At 41.2% G+C, this 18,781-nt stretch overlaps 1 protein-coding gene across 1 annotated transcript in view; it reads right to left on the minus strand.

Annotated features, from left to right (window-relative positions):
• CHD1 (chromodomain helicase DNA binding protein 1) overlaps positions 1–12,677 on the minus strand; it is a 54,673-nt gene extending 41,996 nt beyond the window's left edge. Inside the window, exon 1 of the mRNA XM_075725831.1 lies at positions 12,484–12,677. Within this exon, the coding sequence (XP_075581946.1) occupies positions 12,484–12,536 (53 nt within the window). The 5' untranslated portion in view covers positions 12,537–12,677. The remainder of the gene's footprint in view (positions 1–12,483) is intronic.
• Between the last annotated feature and the right edge of the window lie 6,104 nt (positions 12,678–18,781).

An 18,781-nucleotide genomic window follows, 5' to 3' on the forward strand; every position in this document is an offset into this window, starting at 1 on the left:
AAATCACTGGGACATTATCTGTATTTGGCTTTTTATTTTTGTTTCACATGTAGTGCTGACCTAGACAAAATCTAACAATGAGTCATTGCTTCTCATTATCATCACATGAGCAGAACCAGAGTCACCCTGCCTCAGGACTTAACTGAGAAACCTATCTCCGAAAGCCAGCCTCCCTGGTGAGAAAGACAATCCATACTTCCATGAACTGATGTGAAGAATGCCAGGATTTAACTAAAGGCTCTACCATCCTCTAAGGAGCCAAACTCTTTGCTGTAGTATTTGTCCTAAGGTGTTTATTAAAGAGAAACAGCTCCCTCCTCTCCCACACTTCATTGTCAAGACAAAACTACTGGCACACGAAGGCAGTAGTCTCCAGGAGGTGTGCAAGGCAATGCATGGGGGTATGTGAAGAAAATATTGCAACTTCTATTTAGATTTATTTTTAATCTAAAAAAAAAACCCAAACCCAAACAAAAAAAACCCACCCCAAATCCAAAACCACAACAAACCAACACCCCAGATAAAAAACAAACAGACCACCACAAATTCAGCTTTATAAACCTTTACTACATGGACTGACACTGGCAGTCTTACTCAGTCCATATGTCTGAGGGTCCTGCGTCACATATGGTAGGTGAGGTGTCCTGGGGGAAGCCTGTGCTCTACAACGCAGGAGGGGTGACAGTGCTGCAATCACTCTTTCATTCCCTTTCTGTGCTCTGTGACATACTGCAATTTGCCTCTGCCTGGTTAGGTGGATTTATGGATTATATTACCTAGTTTTAACCAAACTAACCCTCACAAGATAGAGAAGTGGTTTAAAAAGATTCCTGCAAAGAAACAGTGGACTGAAGGTAATAGGAATACAGTGAGTGCAAGTAAACAAGAAAATCACAGAGCTGACACTTCTCCTACTCCTCGTACAAGCTCATCAGCCACATTGTGAAGTAAAAAACAGTAACAACTTAATCACATCTGACAAGAAGTTGGACCAAAAAAATTGCAATTATCAAGACTATTTTAAATATGTATTTACATTCACTATTGTTAACAATTAACCTCACCCTAAGTGCCTTGAGATATTAGCTAACGATAGTATGAAGTTATCCCAATCAGCAAGACATTTGAAAACTAACCATCCAGAATGCAAAGACAAATCTCTTTTTTTTTTTCCCGGCAATGTTTCAAGTCATGTGATACTCAATCCTGTACTTTACAACACTTCACTGGATTTCATGATAAATGTTTAGAAGCCTCTTTTGAGGTTCCTGTACCTAAGAGCAAGGGACAAAAATGCCACATGCCACTGGAGAATTTACTTCTTGGTGCTGTATAAAATGGCTAAAATAATGCATGGAAAACAATAGTGACAAACTAAAGTGCATTTCATTGTCAGCAAACACTGTTGAAAGACACATGGAAAACATTGGTGGGGATTTGAAGAAACAAGTAGTAGAACAAATCATGCATTGTAGGAGGTTTGCTCTATGGTTGGATTAAAGTACAGATCCTGCTAACATGTCCCAACTTATGGTATTTGCTAGATTCTGTTCCAATGATGAAATACACAAAGAACTACTTTTTTGTGAGCCACTAAAGGGAAGATGTACCAGAGAAGATATGTTAAGGTAAAGGTCTTCTTTAATTTAAAAAAAAAAAAAAAAAAAGGAAAAAAATGTGCAAGTGTAAACACTGACAGAGTGGCTGCTTTGGAATAAAAAATGGATTCTTGCAAGGGTGACAGAGACAGCGTCACACGTGAAATTCATCCACTGCATCAACCACAGGCAAGTTATCGCAGCAAAGAATCTGGAGCCAGAAGTGTATGAAGGATGAACGGATGTCATTGATGTGACTAATTTTATGAAAACAAGACTGTTACATAGTAACATTTTTACAATACTTTGCAATCAGATGGGGAGTGACGACAAAAATCTTTCGTACCAAGAGAGGTTCACTGTTTAAAAGCACTGTTGACCTTGAAGATTAGTTTTTGGTGGGGTCTGGGGGTTTTGTTTGTTTGTTTTGAAGAAAAAAACCCCAAGTATTCCAAATTTGCAGACCCATTCTGTGAAAACAACTGGTCACCAGCAGCATGCTACCTAGCATATATTTAAAAAAAAAAAAACCCAAAAAACAAAACCAAACAACCACACTTAGTGTATCCCTTCCAGGTGAAGGTGACATTTTAACAATGAGAAAGCAACTGCTTTTCAAAAGAAACTCATGCTACAGAGAGAGCATTCTGAAAACAGATGTTTGGAAAGGTTTCCATCATTATGAGATTTTATTGCCAAAAACAATGCATGTCACTTATGTCTGTAAACTTAACAAGCTGGAGACAGAAACTTCTAACCTGTTTAAAAATCTTCAAAAAAGTTTCACTGGGTTTTGCATCCATTTGTTAGAAACATAAAACTGCAACCCCTTCTGATTAATTTGCAAGAACTGATTGACCCTAGGGCAGATGGAAATACACTAGGCAAATTTCAAGAAAAAACACTGCATAGTGGATGGATTGAAAAAATTAGTCTCATGATTTAGTACGCACAGTCAATGATGCACTTCCATTTGGATCTAAATACCTTTGTGAGATATCTTTTTCAGTTACACCAGCCATTAAAATCAAGTACCAACATAAACTGAACTTAGAACCATAACTTCAAACCACTGTATCACAGTGTTAAACCAAAATTTTAATAAAGAATATTCATAATTATTTTTCAGTGAGTGTAAAAAGGGGTTTGTTGCCATTAACAGAGTGAAACATTTTCAAGTATTATTTAATCTTTATCTCATCCTTTTAAAATTTCTTGTATATGTTTTATAATGTAGGAATTAGTACAGCAGTACACATATATAATTTATAAATGAAAATACATACATTGGAGGTGCATGCTCAAGTATATTTTATCAACAGGAATACGCAAACAAAAATTGTGGAGACTGAACTACGGGATAAAAAAAAAAAGTTATGGAGAAAAGCCTTCTCTTCTCCCTAACCCAGACGCATTAAGCAAGCCTTGGCTATTAAAAATGCATATAAATCTGTAATCCCTGTCACAGGATTACCTGTGACCTTCTTCCACATCAGCACTAATTCAGATTAAATCCTACTATGCTAGATGCTAACTCTAAGAGTAAAGATGGAATTATTTAAGAAAAGGTACTTACATTTATACACACATATGCATTCAAGAAGAAAATTTACATCTGTTGTCTTATCACAGTAAAGGGAAAACTCAGGAACAACAAACTTAAAAGTCTCCCTTTGACGGCTCCTACCTTTGCTCTGAGTTTCAGCAATTTTCATACAATTTGAACAATGGTACAAGCAGTAGTATGAGCCACCACAATTTGAAAAACATTCTCAGTCCTCGCCAATACATTCACCTGTTGGTAAAGGGTTCTACACAAGTAACTTTTTCTGACACTGTTACAGCTGCCCTCTCCAATCCCTCCTGTGGTGTCAGTACCATCCATAGAGGGAACAGATTCAGTGTTGTAAAACAGCCTCTGTTTTCATAAACATTCTAAAGGGCTGATGAAGAAGTGGAACAAACAAGCAGGGGTAAACAGGCAGTATTTCTTAAGACTGCCGTCCTGAAACTGAAGTATAAAACAGTGCAAATCAATACAGAGTATAGAAAAAACTAAAGATATTTAAAATGAAAAAGTTATTTTTGGTAGTTTTCAATTTTAATATGCACACTGCATCACAACATACTGCAAGTCATTTTTCCAAGTGCTTAAACTGCTAGGAGGTGTAATACCTTCTCCCCTTTCCCATGGAGCATGGCATTTGCTGACATGACTAAGAAAAAGGGCAACAGCATGCAGAACTCCTATTACACTGCAGTGTCTACCAGCATCACTGGAAATGCAGAGAGCTTGTTTGCCAGAGTTTTTAACACATAATTGGTTTTGAAGTTCATAGGAAAAGACATACAGGATATGGAAGCGTCATACAGATTTCTAGTAGCTCAGATGACATTTTCTTCATCTGCTGAAATTGATACCCCAAAAGCCAGATAACAAAGCAAAACCAATCATAATCATCTTGAGAGAGGTCTACAAGCTTTTCAGAGTTTGGAGCCAAGTAATCTCTTATTTTAACAACTGGTATCATCAGCATTCCAGAAATGGTTTAATCTTCATTGAAGCAGAAAAGGAAAGGAGATACAACCTCAGAAGAAAACATGTATATTTTCTATAAGTAATCAATGGAAGCTACCATTGCAAACCAAATGACAAGAGCATTTCACACAGTACTAAAATTTAACTTTTAAACCAGTTGCTGCATTAAAAAAGGCAAGATAACCCTGTCTGAGAGGAAGACAGTTTACTTCCATTAAAGAAACAGGACATAAGTTCTGCAATAAAAACGTACAGGCCAGGGTCACTGCCTTTGCTTAAAATGCTTTTACTTAAACAGTTCAGAAAAAGGCAAAAGCAGACACCATACCCACCATGCTGTGGACACTTGAGGTAGAGTAAGAGACATGGTTTGGGTACAACTTAACCAGCCTTTGGCTTGTGTGTCTGTATCCGCTTTTCTCCTTCTTCAAAAAAATCCTGATTAAAGCTGGAAAGTAAGAGAAAATCTCCACTACTTTCAAGCAGCTAGCATAAATTGGGACCTTCCTGTCCTTCCCTCACCCTTTGCGAGCACAGTCAAGATAATCTCTCTGCAGGCCAATCCAGACCTGGAGCCTACCTTCTTCGTTCAACTCTTCTGGTAGAAAAGTCATACATACCTTAAACATAATCAGAGAAACAGCACACAAGACTTCATTCTCAGTTAACTATCCACCTATGTTTGTCAAATTTAACCTATTCCACCATGTCACATTATATCTTCCCTTTGCTCTGGTCTTGTACTGCTGACCTCTTCTAACCAACTCTATTTTGTGGTCTAACTTGCCTTTCTTCCTATCTTCTTCACTGATGAATGGGCTTCCAAGAAACCAAATGCTAACAGAAATTATAAACATTATCAAGACTAGAATAGGAGGGGTAGATGGAAACAACAGGACAAAGCAAGTTAAGCTACAGAATAGAGGTGTTGTTAATACAACGTATACAGAAATACATATTTGCTAATATTAACCATTGAAGACCATTTATGCTTTTAGGCATGTAACTCCATTACTCAAAATGGGATTCCTGCTTTTGTAAGTCCTTCTTCTAATAATGTGTCACATAAGCTTTCTTCACTCCTCCAGCTCCAAGCAAATGATATATATTGCTTATTTAAAAAAAAAAAAAATCAGTAAAATGAAAACACTATTATGTGTTTAAAGGCATTGCTGAATAAGAAACCTTAGATGACATTCACCATACTTTGTTCAACTGAAAAAAAAAACCCCAAAAAACAAAATGAAACAAAGACAGCAATACACAAGACTGTACGAAACAGTGAAGCATCATAAGACTATGGAAATAGAAACAAACATGATGGATAAAGCAATAATGATGATCTCTTCAGTACTGTTGGAATGAGACTATTTCTCTACCATGCAAACAAGCCACAGCAGTGATGACAAAGTTAGGTGTCAATAAGAACTTGAAGTAGCATGCATGCAACAGTATATACTAAAAATGAGCAGGACGTTCTCAGGATGGCATTTCTGCATGAAAAAGGTTTCATTCATGTTGACAAACTGGGGTGAAATCTATGTAGAGCACCTTCCAGGACGTAGTCAAGAAACCTCTCTCACCCCTAGCCCTTGAGTCGAGTAGTTGCATTTGTACAGCAGCACATGTCAAATCTGATTTGGTATGGAACTTTGACACACTGTAGTTAATTTGTCTGTTCATTTTTTATAAACACTGTCTCTGGATACTCCCTACATATTCAAGAGGAATTTCTGCCTGAATGCAGTATTTATTTACAAACTACTTTGCAAGAAAAGCAACACAGGTTAATGAAAATACAAAAGGAGATAATTTTTCAGATTTGTTTTTATCTGTTTTTACCTGTTAATTTTTCAGCCCCCCCAATGCAATGAAACTGGAGAATGCTTTGGGGAGATGACAGTCTTAAAGAGATAGATCACTGAAACAGATTAAAAGCAAGTATCCTGTCACAGAGTCATTAGTCCTTTTCAGTAATCTTCAGTTTAGCTTCACTAGCTTACCCCTTAAAATAAGGTGCCCCTGACAAGATCATGCAATGACGAACAAAGTCTGCTAATTTACACAAGGCACTAGGAAGAGAAATCTTAATATGGAAAGCTACACAAGCCACGTTGTAAAAGAAATGATTGAGCATTTAAACTCCTGTGTAAGGTCTAGGTTAATAATGGAACGAAGAGCAGATAATTTATCATCACTGATTTCAAGTGCATTCATTAGGTTAAGCTACCTTAAGAATCTTCTGTTCTAAGAACAGCAGGAAAGAATACCAACTTGAGGAAAATAAAGTTCAACACACCAAAAAAAAAAAAAAAAAAGATTACTTTCTGCAGGGTCTTTGAAAAGCATCTGAGATGACAGTGGACTGTTTCGTTTTGGGGTTTTTTTTGTTTGTTTGTTTGTTTTTGGGGGGTGCACTTGTTTGTTTTTAAAATAAACCAGAAGTTTGAATATGAAGACCCCATTCAAAATGTGCAGAATTAGCAGACACTAAATGCCAAACTCTTAAAATTGCAAGTTCACCAGTAAGTTTCTTCAGGCAAATGCTACGTTAAGTGTTTTTTTGTTTTATTTTTAAAGAAATCTTAACTATTTAATTTGATTTAGATGCATAAGGAAGATTTATCTTATTTATCACCACCAGTAAAAAGCAGAGGGAACAAAGAGTATAAAGTTCAGGCTACCAAGTATTATTTCCTGTCCTCAGCTATTACAAAGCATGCTCAATTGAATTTTCCTGATATAGGCTAACAACTCAAAGAGACACATTATATTTCCAGTCCTGCAGACTATTATCTGCTGCCACTGCTATAAACTTTCCCCAAAGCAAAGGCATCAAAACTATGTTGATCATCTACCAACTTTCATGACCCTACTGAACCACATTGGAAGTCTTTATTTGAGAGCCAGAAGTCACAGATCTTAAGAGCGCAAAGAAGTTCCACTGAAATCCTTAACAGGCAGGAGGTATCAGTGGTTACCCAGGGATCTACTACCCTGTTGTGCCATGTGACCATCCTTCGACATGTAGCTGGTTCCAGGAGCAACACAATGATATCTTTACCAGAAGCTCCTTATAGATCACAAGCAAAAGATAAATGGAATGTAATTAAAAAAACCCACTTGTGGGGCCACATCTGGGTAAGTCCAGTGTATACACTGCCTGTATCACAAAACTTCACTCTGTCTTGAGGAACATGAAAAGCACACATCAGCTAAAATTTTAAAACTCTCAGAATGGTGGAATGAAATCTAAAATATGTGGAACAAGTATTTGCCAGTCAGTTAGGTCAGACAAAGACTGGGACCTGGATAAACTCGGCAGGAGTCCCAAAGCCAAACTGGAGACCATATGCACAATAAAAGCTGTATCATGAATTTATAATGTCTTCTTTTAGTTGGAAAGGTTTCTAGACAAAAACCACTCGGGTTTTGATACATATTCTATCTGAACTCTCCCAAAAAGAACCAAAAAGATGCTTTTAACTTGGATCGGGACACCTTATCATGCTTTAGTATGCTTAATTCTGTAAGAGATCATTTCTGATAAAATAGCAACTTACTAACCAACTTACTGCTAACAGAAGTGAAGACCTTGCTTTACTAGCCATTCACAGTAAGTTCTACCAACAGTTCCTTTACCATTCAGGTACTTTTGTTGATCTGAGAATTCCTATGGACTAACATATAAGTCTGTATCTACATATGTATAGTTTTATGTGTATTCTCTCTCTTACTATATACACACATTTTTATTATTATCTATTAAACTTCTACCAAAAAGAAACCAGCGCATGGGAGTAATTCTGCAAATATGCTTGGGGAATCTCTGTTTTAACTCACTTAGATTTCTTGAAAGCGAGAACCCGAAGTCATGGCTTTCAATTCATCTTTTTTACTTCCTACAGAAGGTATGAATGCATATAGTAAACTGAAGCCTGCTGACAGTGTCTTAACTATCTTTTGTGGTCCACAGGCTATTCACCCCACAAAGTGAATTAAACCCACTGAAATTACTATCTTCTATCAACATCAGCTTTCAAGTGTGTAAAGAATGGTAAAAGTCTTTGGTGTAAGCAGCTGCTTTCTGCAAAAATGGGAGTACAATACATTCCAGCCAGCTACTTTCCAGATAAGCTGCACTGAGCACATACATCCCTTTTTACCTACAGAGAGGGAAGATTTACTCCAGGTTCTCTTGTTCTGCAGGGAACATAGGAAGAGCAGAGAGATGGGAAATCAGATTGTTACTCACTTAGCACCAATGTTTCAATTCTGCAGTCCCTGTTCTACCTGGAGCTTATCTTGCAGTTCAGGTATAACTGCCCTTCCTTGCTGATTAAGCTTTCTTATTACTATCTAACTAGACTGTATTTACTCACATTCAAGTTTGCAAGAGAATGTTTTCAAGAACATTACACAAAGATTCTTTGCTTAAGAGTCAGCTTGTCATAGTACTGCTATAAAGGTTTTGTGTCTACACACACTGTCCAGGTGAACAGTATCTGTGGTATTTTACCTTGAGCTACTATTAAAAATATTCCAGAGTAGCGATTCAAGTAAACAAGAAGCTGGAGAGTAGACACTACTGTAATTATTACATAGAAATCAGAACATCAAGCAACAAGATTAGGTAACAGTGTTTATGCTAGTCTACAATTTCCATCGTGCTTGGTTCTAGTACTGATTTGTAGATTCAGAGCTGAAGCAGGCAAGGAAAGTCCAAACAGTGCAGCCAGTTACTCAACCATGAAAATATAAAAGATGCACTTTTCCACCTGTAGCAAAACAGAACTTCAGGCTCAACACCTGCAGCAAGGGAAAGTTTTCTGCTCATCTACCAAACAGAGAAATAGATGCAATGCTGGAAAGGAGTGCAGGAGCATGGCAAATTGGCCATTTCTTTCACACAGTTCAGAAGTAATTCACCTTCACAGCTATTCACAGCAAGTAAAGGACAGCTACAATTCCTTACCACAATGCTGACCAGTGCGTAAAATCGAAGGTTTATGATCAGTCCCTTCTCCAGCCCTCATACTGCTCAGACTACTACAGGCTTTCCACAAATTTTGCAAGTCACAGTGTTTCCGTAAAACAATACAATGCAGTATCCATGAGGCCTGCCTATTTTTGTAAATCCAGCCCTCATCCATTGCTTCTCTTAACTTCGTAAAGTAATGATGGTGGCTCCCCTACATCAGGCTATATTTAATTGTTATCAAGACTGTCACTCCAGAATGATAGTCCTTGGAAGTTTACACCAGACATCAAAGGGAAGGGAATGGCTTTACTGCACTTGTAAAGTGTCAAATTTGTAAAGTGACACAAATTTCCGAAGATTTGCTGTAGTTATCACCAGTGCCACTACTTAAATTACCACTGTATTCGCCTTTGTCTCTTCTTTTCTACCAGTTCTTGAGAGTTTGATCTTCTTTGCAATTTACTCCCAGCAGCAGTTCTCAACTGCTTTCACTTGTTCCACTTCCCTCCCTAGCATTCTTAATAGAACAGGACCACTAGAAGCTTACTAAACATATTTTGATACTGATCTCTACTTCCATTCTGTAGGATTCACATTTCCAGATTTGAAGGCTAAATACAGCAACATTTCCCAAATTACAGTTAGCTATCTGTCTGCAGTTGCAGCTTGCTAAGGCAACTGCCCTCAACCCCTGAGCAAAAAGCATCTAGAGTTCTGGAAACTTACAAAGAAGAAGACGACGACGACGACGACGACTAGGCAAATCATACAAAGATATACCGTAAATGTCGCCCTCCTTTTGCAATAATTATTTTAATAATGGAACTAGGCTAGACTGAAAGGGCTCCCATCATTTAAAATGGAAAACTTTCACCTTTCATTTACAAAAACAGTTCCCTGACAATGCATGGCAAACATGAAAATAAGTTTTCCAAGACCTGCCTGTGAATTAGGCTATGAAGTTAGTGATTGATACAAGCCTAGGAAAAAAGCTTTTAGCATTTTAAAACTTTAAGATGTGCTCAGTAGGACATTTAAGATGAGGAACGAAGTCTAAGTTCACAGGCAAGTATCAAGTTTTGAGTACAGTGCATCCTCCTGATACTTACTTTTAATGAAGTTGCTGGGAACTTTACAGTGTTTAGCTGGTTTAGTCCTACAAATTGCTACAGCTTTTAAATAACTTTGATATACTAGTGTTTATGGGCAGTCACAGTTCGATACAACAAAGTAGTTTTCCCACACAAGTAGTAAGAAAATTCACACAAAAAATAACGAGGCTTGTCATTGGTTAAGTTCATGTTTGTTGGAGGTCTTATAGTTCAGAAGACTACCCTTGCTCAAACCATTTTATTCGTTCACGTTTCTCTTCTCACCTGTGCCCTGGTTTCAGCTGGGATAGAGTGAATTTTCTCCTAGAGGCTGGCATAGTGCTGTGTTTTGGATTTAGGATGAGAATAATGTTGGTACCACACTGATGGTTTAGTTGTTCCTAAGTACTGCTTATGCTAGTCAAGGACTTTTCAGCTTCCCACGCTCTGCCAGGTGCACAAGAAGCTGGGAGAGGACACAGCCGGGACAGCTGACCTAAACTGGCCAAAGGGATATTCCATACCATATGATATCATGTTCAGTATATAAACTGGGGAGAGTTGGCCAGGGGGCAGCAATCGCTGCCTGGGGACTGGCTGGGTGTTGGTCAGCAGGTGGTGAGCAGTTGCATCACTTGTTTTTCCTGGGTGTCGTTCCCTTTTTTTTGGTTGTTGTTGTTTTCCTTTTCACTACATTTTATTATCATTATTACTATATTTTATTTTATTTCAATTATTAAACTGTTCTTACCTCAACCCATGAGTTCTCTTGCTTCCAATTCTCTCCCCCATCCCAGCAGGGAGGGAGGGCAAGCGTGCAGCTGTGTGGTGCTTGGCTGCCAGCTGAGATTAAACCACAACAACCTGACAAGCCTCTTTTTTTTCCTTCCCCCTAAGTAACCAGGAATATTTTGCCCCTTACTAGAAGAACTCCAAATTTGTTTGCTAACTGGAACAGCATCAACTTTATTGGAAGCAGAAATATGAAGAAATTATTATGTATTAGAGCTTACAAATTATTCACAAGATTGAAAGTTCTTTCTAGGACATTTCTTTGTATAACAGGAAGCTTGACATAAAAATACACAAAAATTTCGTTAGTTTTACTGTTCATAGATTTCCCTGTGATTTGCACCATCACCTAAACACTCTTCTTCTTCCCACTCCATCATACGCTGCACTACGTGCAAGCTTAATGGCCAGCACATGCTTACTACCAGCTGGATATTATATTCTTTTTCCATTTCTTCACTTGAGGCAATAAGTTAGATCTCTCTCTACCCAGATGGACGTTTCCATAAAGTCTGCAGAACACAAGTTTTCTTTACGACCCTCTGACTGACAGAATCAGCTAACTGGTTCAACAGACTGTGATCAGAAAGGGGCTGAGACACACAGATGGGTAAACTAACAGCACAGTCAGAACCACCTCTTAGAAGTCTAAAACCACTTTTTGTTTGCAAGATTACTTTAACTTCTTAAACCTTCAGCATTCATCATATTTCCAGTTTTAGAAACCTAAACTTTCTAGCGCAGAAGGCACTTTTGGAACTTAGCATTGTTCTAGAAAGGGAACTTAATTTCACCCCTACAAATTGGCTGCCACCCTGCATGGATGCAAGGAAGTTCTAATCAGGCTCTTCCAAACATCTGAGCACTCTGCACATGCTAGAAGACTAGCATTCAACATTAGAGGACTGATTTTTTTTTTTTTTTAAATTAAAAAAAACAGCTGGAAAACTGTACTCTCACTTCAGAAAACAAATACAAAGTTATCACTTTCAGTTATACTGCTCTGACAGCTCTAAAGAGGGAAGAATCAAAGTATATCAAAACCTAAAATGAACAGCTCACTGCTCCACCTCTAGATATAGTCTAGTTAGGGTTTTATACAACACATATTATGCATGTGTGCCTTGCTATAGACAGTAGCTTTATTTCAACACTCTAATCCAATGTTTCAGCTTTTGACATTTCAGACTTTTTTTTTCCCCTCAAAAGAATAATAGTATTCTGCTGGGTGCTGACACGGTTTTAATACTATTTAAGCTTTACTCTGTAAGGTGTATACAAGATCATTACAATTCTTAGCTGAAGTGATGTGACTGTAACAAGCAGATTAAGCACCTGTAAGAAAGCACATCCAGTCCTCCTAAATATGGTCTGCTTGCTAAGCAGGAAGCTCTGGCACAAAGTTCAAATACAAACCAGTTTTACCAAACAAAATACAGGAGAATACATAGCCCAGAATAACTGAAACGAGCAAGTGCTTACCTTGACTCTCCACTACTGTTTCTTATGCTTTCTTCATCACTGTGCCCATTCATTGTAAGTATTAAGAAGTTTAAAAGGTAAATAAAAGCCCACTCAGGTTACAAGGTGGATATCAAGAATCCACTTGGTACTCTGTACGTTTTCCAGGTGATGCGTTTGCACTAGTGTTCTCTGCAGGTACTCAAGATTTCTCCCAAAATACCTAAAATAGTAAAGGAAAACATTCACACAATTTCAAAGTATGTTTGCAACTAAAAAGATACAAAAAACCCTTGGTTTCTCACTAACACTGAAAGGGCGCATCGTTTGATGTCACGTTTGTAACTGAAAAATAGCTTTTTGTGTGTTACCTGTTCATGGTTGATCATTCTATCACCATTTTCTTGCCCGAAAAAAAATTAAAATCTTTCCTGACACCTGTGAAAACCACAAAAAATTCTTCTCAAAAGAAGAAGAGGTCTTTTTATTAGTTAAGACTTAAAAAAATTTAAAGAACTAAATGAAATACACAAACACATGAAAGGAAAGAGCTGTGTAGCAACTGCAGTTGGGTCCCAGCATACACACCATTATGCTTCTTTATGGAACTTTTCATTGATGGTGCTGTAAAGATGGCAATTTCTGTTGAACCACTAGCTGCAGAATAGGAAATGTTATGGAAATTACATTCCTTTTAGCATTGCAGGGTGAGAAGAACAGCTTACTGCATGCCTGCACTATACATCATGGCTTAACTTTTGCCATAGTACTAACTTCAAGACAAAGCACATCTAAATTTTAAAGAAAAACTGCCTACCTGAACACATAGGTAAAAAACATAGATATTGGTGTTCTGCTAAGATCTGTTTAGTAAAATGTATTTCATGCACAAGACAATTTAACAGAAGCATTTCCAGATACACACATAATGCTTACAGCCAGTTGCGGGTAGACGCAGGAAGATAAAACAACTTTAAAACAACTGTCTCAACTAAATCAAACTGGCAAGATCCCACACAGTGAATGATCATTATTTCACATACAAGAGCATCTTAGATCACTGCAGTATGCAGCTAGAGAAAGTTCAGGCTCACGGTAAATGCACTGCAAGTATAAACTCACTGATAATAAGATAAAGAGCCGTGCTTCTCACAGATTTAGTACTGTGAAAGCGATTAGGGGCTCGCCTGCTGTTTGCCTGCTCCGAGGTGCTCTCCTCTAATATACAACTGCCCAACCCTGAGCTCATTGGGCGGGGGCGGTGGCGGAAGCCTCGCTCCGGGGTGGGAAATGCCCTACGCTCAGCCACCATCTCAGACACCCGGGCCACTCTGGCCTGCAAACAAAGGCGATGAGGGAGGGGAAAGTGATAGGAAGGAGCCCTGCAACCCCTGAGGGGCCGCGAAGCGAGGTCGGGTACCCCGCGGAGGCGAGCCGGGAGGATCCTGGCGGCCCTGCCGCTGCTGCCCAGCGAGGCCGCGCGCTGCGCCGCCCAGCAGCAGGCGTCCCGGCGCCTGCCCTCCCGCGCGGACGAATACCCCTTCGCCTCCGGTCCCGGCACTCTCTGGAGCCGGGGAAACACCATGAGCAGCGGCGGAACTTGCTCCGTGCCGCCCGCTTCTTGCTCTGCGGCGATCCTCCCGCGAGCTCTGGTTGCCCGCATCGCGCTCCCGCGGCCTCCCACGACCGCTCTCCCTCTGCCCGCCCCCAGGGCGCTCCCGCGGGAGTCCGGGACAGAGCTGCCTCCCGCCCCCCCGGGGACGGCCCTCCGCTAGCGGCGCGGCCTGCACAGGCGCCGCTCCCAGCCAAGGCTCCCTGGCAGCGTCTCCAAGGCCGCCGCTGTCCTCTATGCTCGCTTCCCCCGGCGCCCCCCATGGCCAGAGGAGAGCCACGGCCGCTCTCCTGCCTCCCAGGCGGCTCGACACTGGCTCCCCCCGCAGGAGCCAGTGAGAGCGGCTCAACCCCGCTGCCCGCCTCGGCCCTCGCAGCTCCTTCCCTCCGCGGAAAACGGCGAGAGGGCCCAAGAACCCAGAGCCACGCCGGGCATCCAGACCCCCCTGCGGCCAACAGCGAGCCCCGGTCCCCATCTCCTCAGCACCGCCCGCCCCTCACCCCCTTCCATCTTCGGAAGGCGCACAACTCCCGGCCGGCGAAAGGGAGAGGAGCCATGGCGGGCCTCTGCCTACCTGCGTGCGCCCGGCCCGGTCCGGCTTTCCCAGGGCCGCCCCGGACTGCGCTATGCCCCACGGGGAGGTGCGTGCCGCAGCCGAGGGTCGGGGGCTGCTCCCGCGGCCACGGCGGGGCCTGGGCCGCCGCTCCTCCCGCTGGCCGCCGGCTTCTCACAGCCCCGCGCAGTGGGCTAGCTCGCCGGCTCGAACAATGGGGCCCCGAACCGGGCAGGGAGGGGCGCAGGGAGAACCAGGGTGGGCGCTGCGCCGCTCTGCTCCGCCACTGCTTCTTAAGTCCTCCCGACCGCCGCCATCACGCTGCCGCTCAGCCTCCCCCTCCCTCAGTCGGATGGAAACCCCGGGCGTGATGTCAGCCCTGCGCCCTGGGACCGAGCGGCAGGAGGAGGAGGAGCCACAGCCGGGGGTGACGGGCAGCGCCGTCCGGGCCTCTCAGAGAGGGGTAGCGGAGGCAGGACGGGGCGCTCACCGCGCCGTGGGCCGGCGGGGCTAGCGGCAGCGCCAGCCCTCTCTCCCTGCTCGCCGCCGACATGGAAAGGGCGCGGGGGCCGGCGCGGCTGCAGCTCCCATCCCCGTGTGAAGGCGCAGGGCGTGGCCTGGCCCGGAGGGGCGCCATGACCCGAGCAGCGCGGCTGTAAGGGTGGCGCGCGCCGCCCGTTACCGTTCTGTGTAGCGTGGTTTTTGTGTTTGCTCTGGTTTTTTCCGTGTAAAATCATAGCCCGGCGACAAACAGGGCCGCATTTCTTAATCTACCTACGCAGTTACAAGTAGTACCGGGGCGTATTTAGGAAGGCTTGACGCGCTGCTGGTGGGAGGACGCTTGCCTCCGCAAGGACTATCCCCTGGATGGGGGCTGGCCTTCTTCCATTCCAGAACGTAACCCTCTCTCTTTTCGAAGTGATTAACGTGAGCCGTTTGTTTACCGTGCCTCACGATAGTTACAGGGAGAAACAAAACAAAACTCAGAAAAAGCCCAACCAAAAATAAACCACGCAAGAAAAAAGTCATGTAGTTGTGTGTCCAAATGTTCCCGGAGTGGCAAAGGACAGTAGTGGCCGTTAAGTGAAAAAATGTGCTATAAACAGCATAATGCCGCAGCCAAACACTGTTGGAAAAAGGAAGCAATTTAGCTGCCTTCTCCCCTTTGGAGGGACACATATGCAGTGATGGTCTGTCACTCTAAAGGAGGATTGTGGGGTCATTGCTGACTGACATCTGGCACCAGGCCTTTGGACATTTATTTGTTTAGCACCCTGCAAGAGTGAAAGAGGTCAAGATCAGCATGGAAACAGTTTGCTCATCAACGAAGGGAAGCTTGAAGGAAGCGACTCACTGTGTGGGTATACTAGAGAAAGGTGCTTACAGTAGCTGTCAAAACAATTCAAGCCTGAAGAGTTGTCTTGGCCAGGAGCCAATGTCTGAGCCACAGTCAATCAGCTGGAGACCTCTAGGGCCTATAGCTTACCTCATGGTTGCTCTTCCAGAGGGAGCAAAGCTGGTTGCCTCAGCGCTCAGTGGAGGGTGGGCAGCCAACATACCGGCTGCCCTTCAGCTGGGTTGCTGGGGTTTCCTCGAGCTGTGCCTTCAGCCTACCAGGTGAATTGTGGGATTGGCTGTCATGCTTTCTGAGGAGCAGCAGAGGCTAGACAAGGCATATACACTAGCCCAGCTCTCAAGCACCGTATAGGAAAGTACCCCAAAATCTCAGTGGTTACCCTAAGTTACCCTTAGAGTTAAAAAAATGCACCAGGAATTGCTCAGACAAGAAAACAGCTTTAAAGTTTAAAAGAAGGCTTTATTACACTATGTTCCTTACTGAAGCACTTAAGTTTTCCTAAGTCAGTTTAAGGGAGAATATTTTATTGTGATAAACAAGAATGCTGCAAGATCAATGGACTGAAGTTTGAATTTAAGAGTGTCAAAATGAAAGTAACTTTTAAATTAAGGTAATTAATACCAAAACACTTTACCAAGGATAGTTTAGACCCTGATGGAAGGATTTTTATTACAGTTAGGGATTTGTTAATTTTAAGGAAAGAAACAGCAGAAAGCTACTGCCTTGTTCAAGCAGAAGGGATAGGCCTTATGCAGAAATTGTGGACAAAAGCAGTTACCTGCAGCTAGCAGGAGGTAAGACCAAGTTGATAAGAATCTGGATACATGCTAAGTATTATGTGTACAAATGATGTGACTTACATAGATGACTAATTTGAGTAACATGGATAAACGACAAAACATTTTTCAGTGGGTTTTAGAGCTGGTTGTAAAATTCCAATAGGTCAATACAGATATGTAAATACATCATTTATGCCTTTAATATCAATATGAACCACAGAATCAGTAAAACCTTTAATAGTCCAACCACACCTAAATACAAATAAAAGGAAATACATGAATTTGGCATCCCTTTCTGTTCACAGAATATCTCTTACAAACTGCTACACTTTGTCTAGTTGGAGATACATGAAAAATGCTCAGGGAAGAAAGAAGATAGGGGAATGAAAAAAAAAGAGAAAAACTAAACAAATTCCAGCAATTCCAGTTGCTTAGCTACAGAATGCATTCAATTCTTACTAACCATCCAAAAAGCTAAACATCAATAAAGAGGGCAGATGTTAGTCAAATTCTTCTATTTTTGCTAGCCAACTTCCTCTCTTCAATTTCCTAATTATTTACAGGGATACAGTGACTTTCATCCTTCTCTTTTCTTTGTTTCTCCTCCTTCCTACGCCTCTGTGAGAAATTATGTATAGAAAATAGTGTTATTCTGCTAGAAAATATCTTTCCAGGCTGCTGCTTTGAGTTGTGCATAATTTCATTTTGATAGATGTTAATTTTTAGTCCATGGTAACATCAACAATAGTAATCAACTTCTGTTAAGAAATGAAAGTAAAGTAGTATTCCCGTAAGTCCAGTAAGTTGGTTTAGCCATTAGTACAGGAATTAACAAAAACTACGTATTCTTTCAGGAAAAGAATTGAGGGAGAAAGTCTAGGTTTTCCATTTCATGTGGCAACTACTACTTTGTCTTTTGCATGGTTAGAGTTACTGTCATGACAGTTTCTATATTTATATACTGATCACGATGCACATACACAGTTTACTTTGCAGGTTAATGCCCCAAATTATCAAACATTTTAAATATAAGTACAATTTCTTCGCATTCCTTTGAGTGTTTGTGGCCTCTGCTTCATAAAGAAGATGGTTGTATTCTGCAAGATTGTCTGCATGGTATGAAGGTCTGACTGTATTTATATTAAGTATATTTGTAATAGCTTGTTTCAGCTATCAAAAGTAACTAACTGTGAACATATGACAGAATGAACATTAGCATAAATTAATAATCAGAGTCAGTGTTAGAGAATTTTACCAACAGTACTATCAAGATTGTAAAATTGTTGGCACATTCCATTTGCAGATGCATAGCACCTCTATCCTCCTTACAGTTACATGCAGCCCAGCATGTCAGATGTCCTTGGAGAGCTGGATAGAAGGTTCTGAAGTGGGCAGTGCTGCTTTAGATTAATTAAGCGATACACACATACTTGTACCTGCTATGAACACCCTTTTACCGGAATGGGATTTTTGTGTAAACTTTACCATAATCTGTTACTATTGGGTAGTCTGCTATAAACAGTCTTTTTTTCCTCCAGGACTTCAACACCAGTAGTTTTCATATCCAAATTAATAAGGTTAAACCTACCTCCTTTCCAATGAGGAGCAATCCTTAGGTTTTTTTTACAGTTGCATGTTTCAGAGGTGTGAGATGTCTTTCTGCTTCCCGTCTGTAGCAGACATGCTGGCCTGTGTGCTCACTAAAACTTGTTTCCTGAACACACCAGTTACAAATACTAGCCTATGCTTTGCAACCCAGGAGATAACCTCCATTCCCTAAGTCTTCTAAATATGTCCCAAAGTGCTGTTCCCCAGGATGTACCTGCACATGCCCTTTCATTTGTGTTTGAGAAACAAAGGTGCCTCACATTTTGTAACATCACTTGGAGTCACTGCGATACAAGGCAGGCTTAAGATTCAAGCAGAATGAATTTCTGTTTCAGCAGGATATGAACTGAACTCCTAATTACAAAACTTGGAAGAAGTCTACATTTTTAGTTGTGTTTTACTTAATAGCC

This window comes from Pelecanus crispus, chromosome Z (genome assembly GCF_030463565.1).
Source record: "Pelecanus crispus isolate bPelCri1 chromosome Z, bPelCri1.pri, whole genome shotgun sequence".
NCBI lineage: Eukaryota > Metazoa > Chordata > Aves > Pelecaniformes > Pelecanidae > Pelecanus > Pelecanus crispus.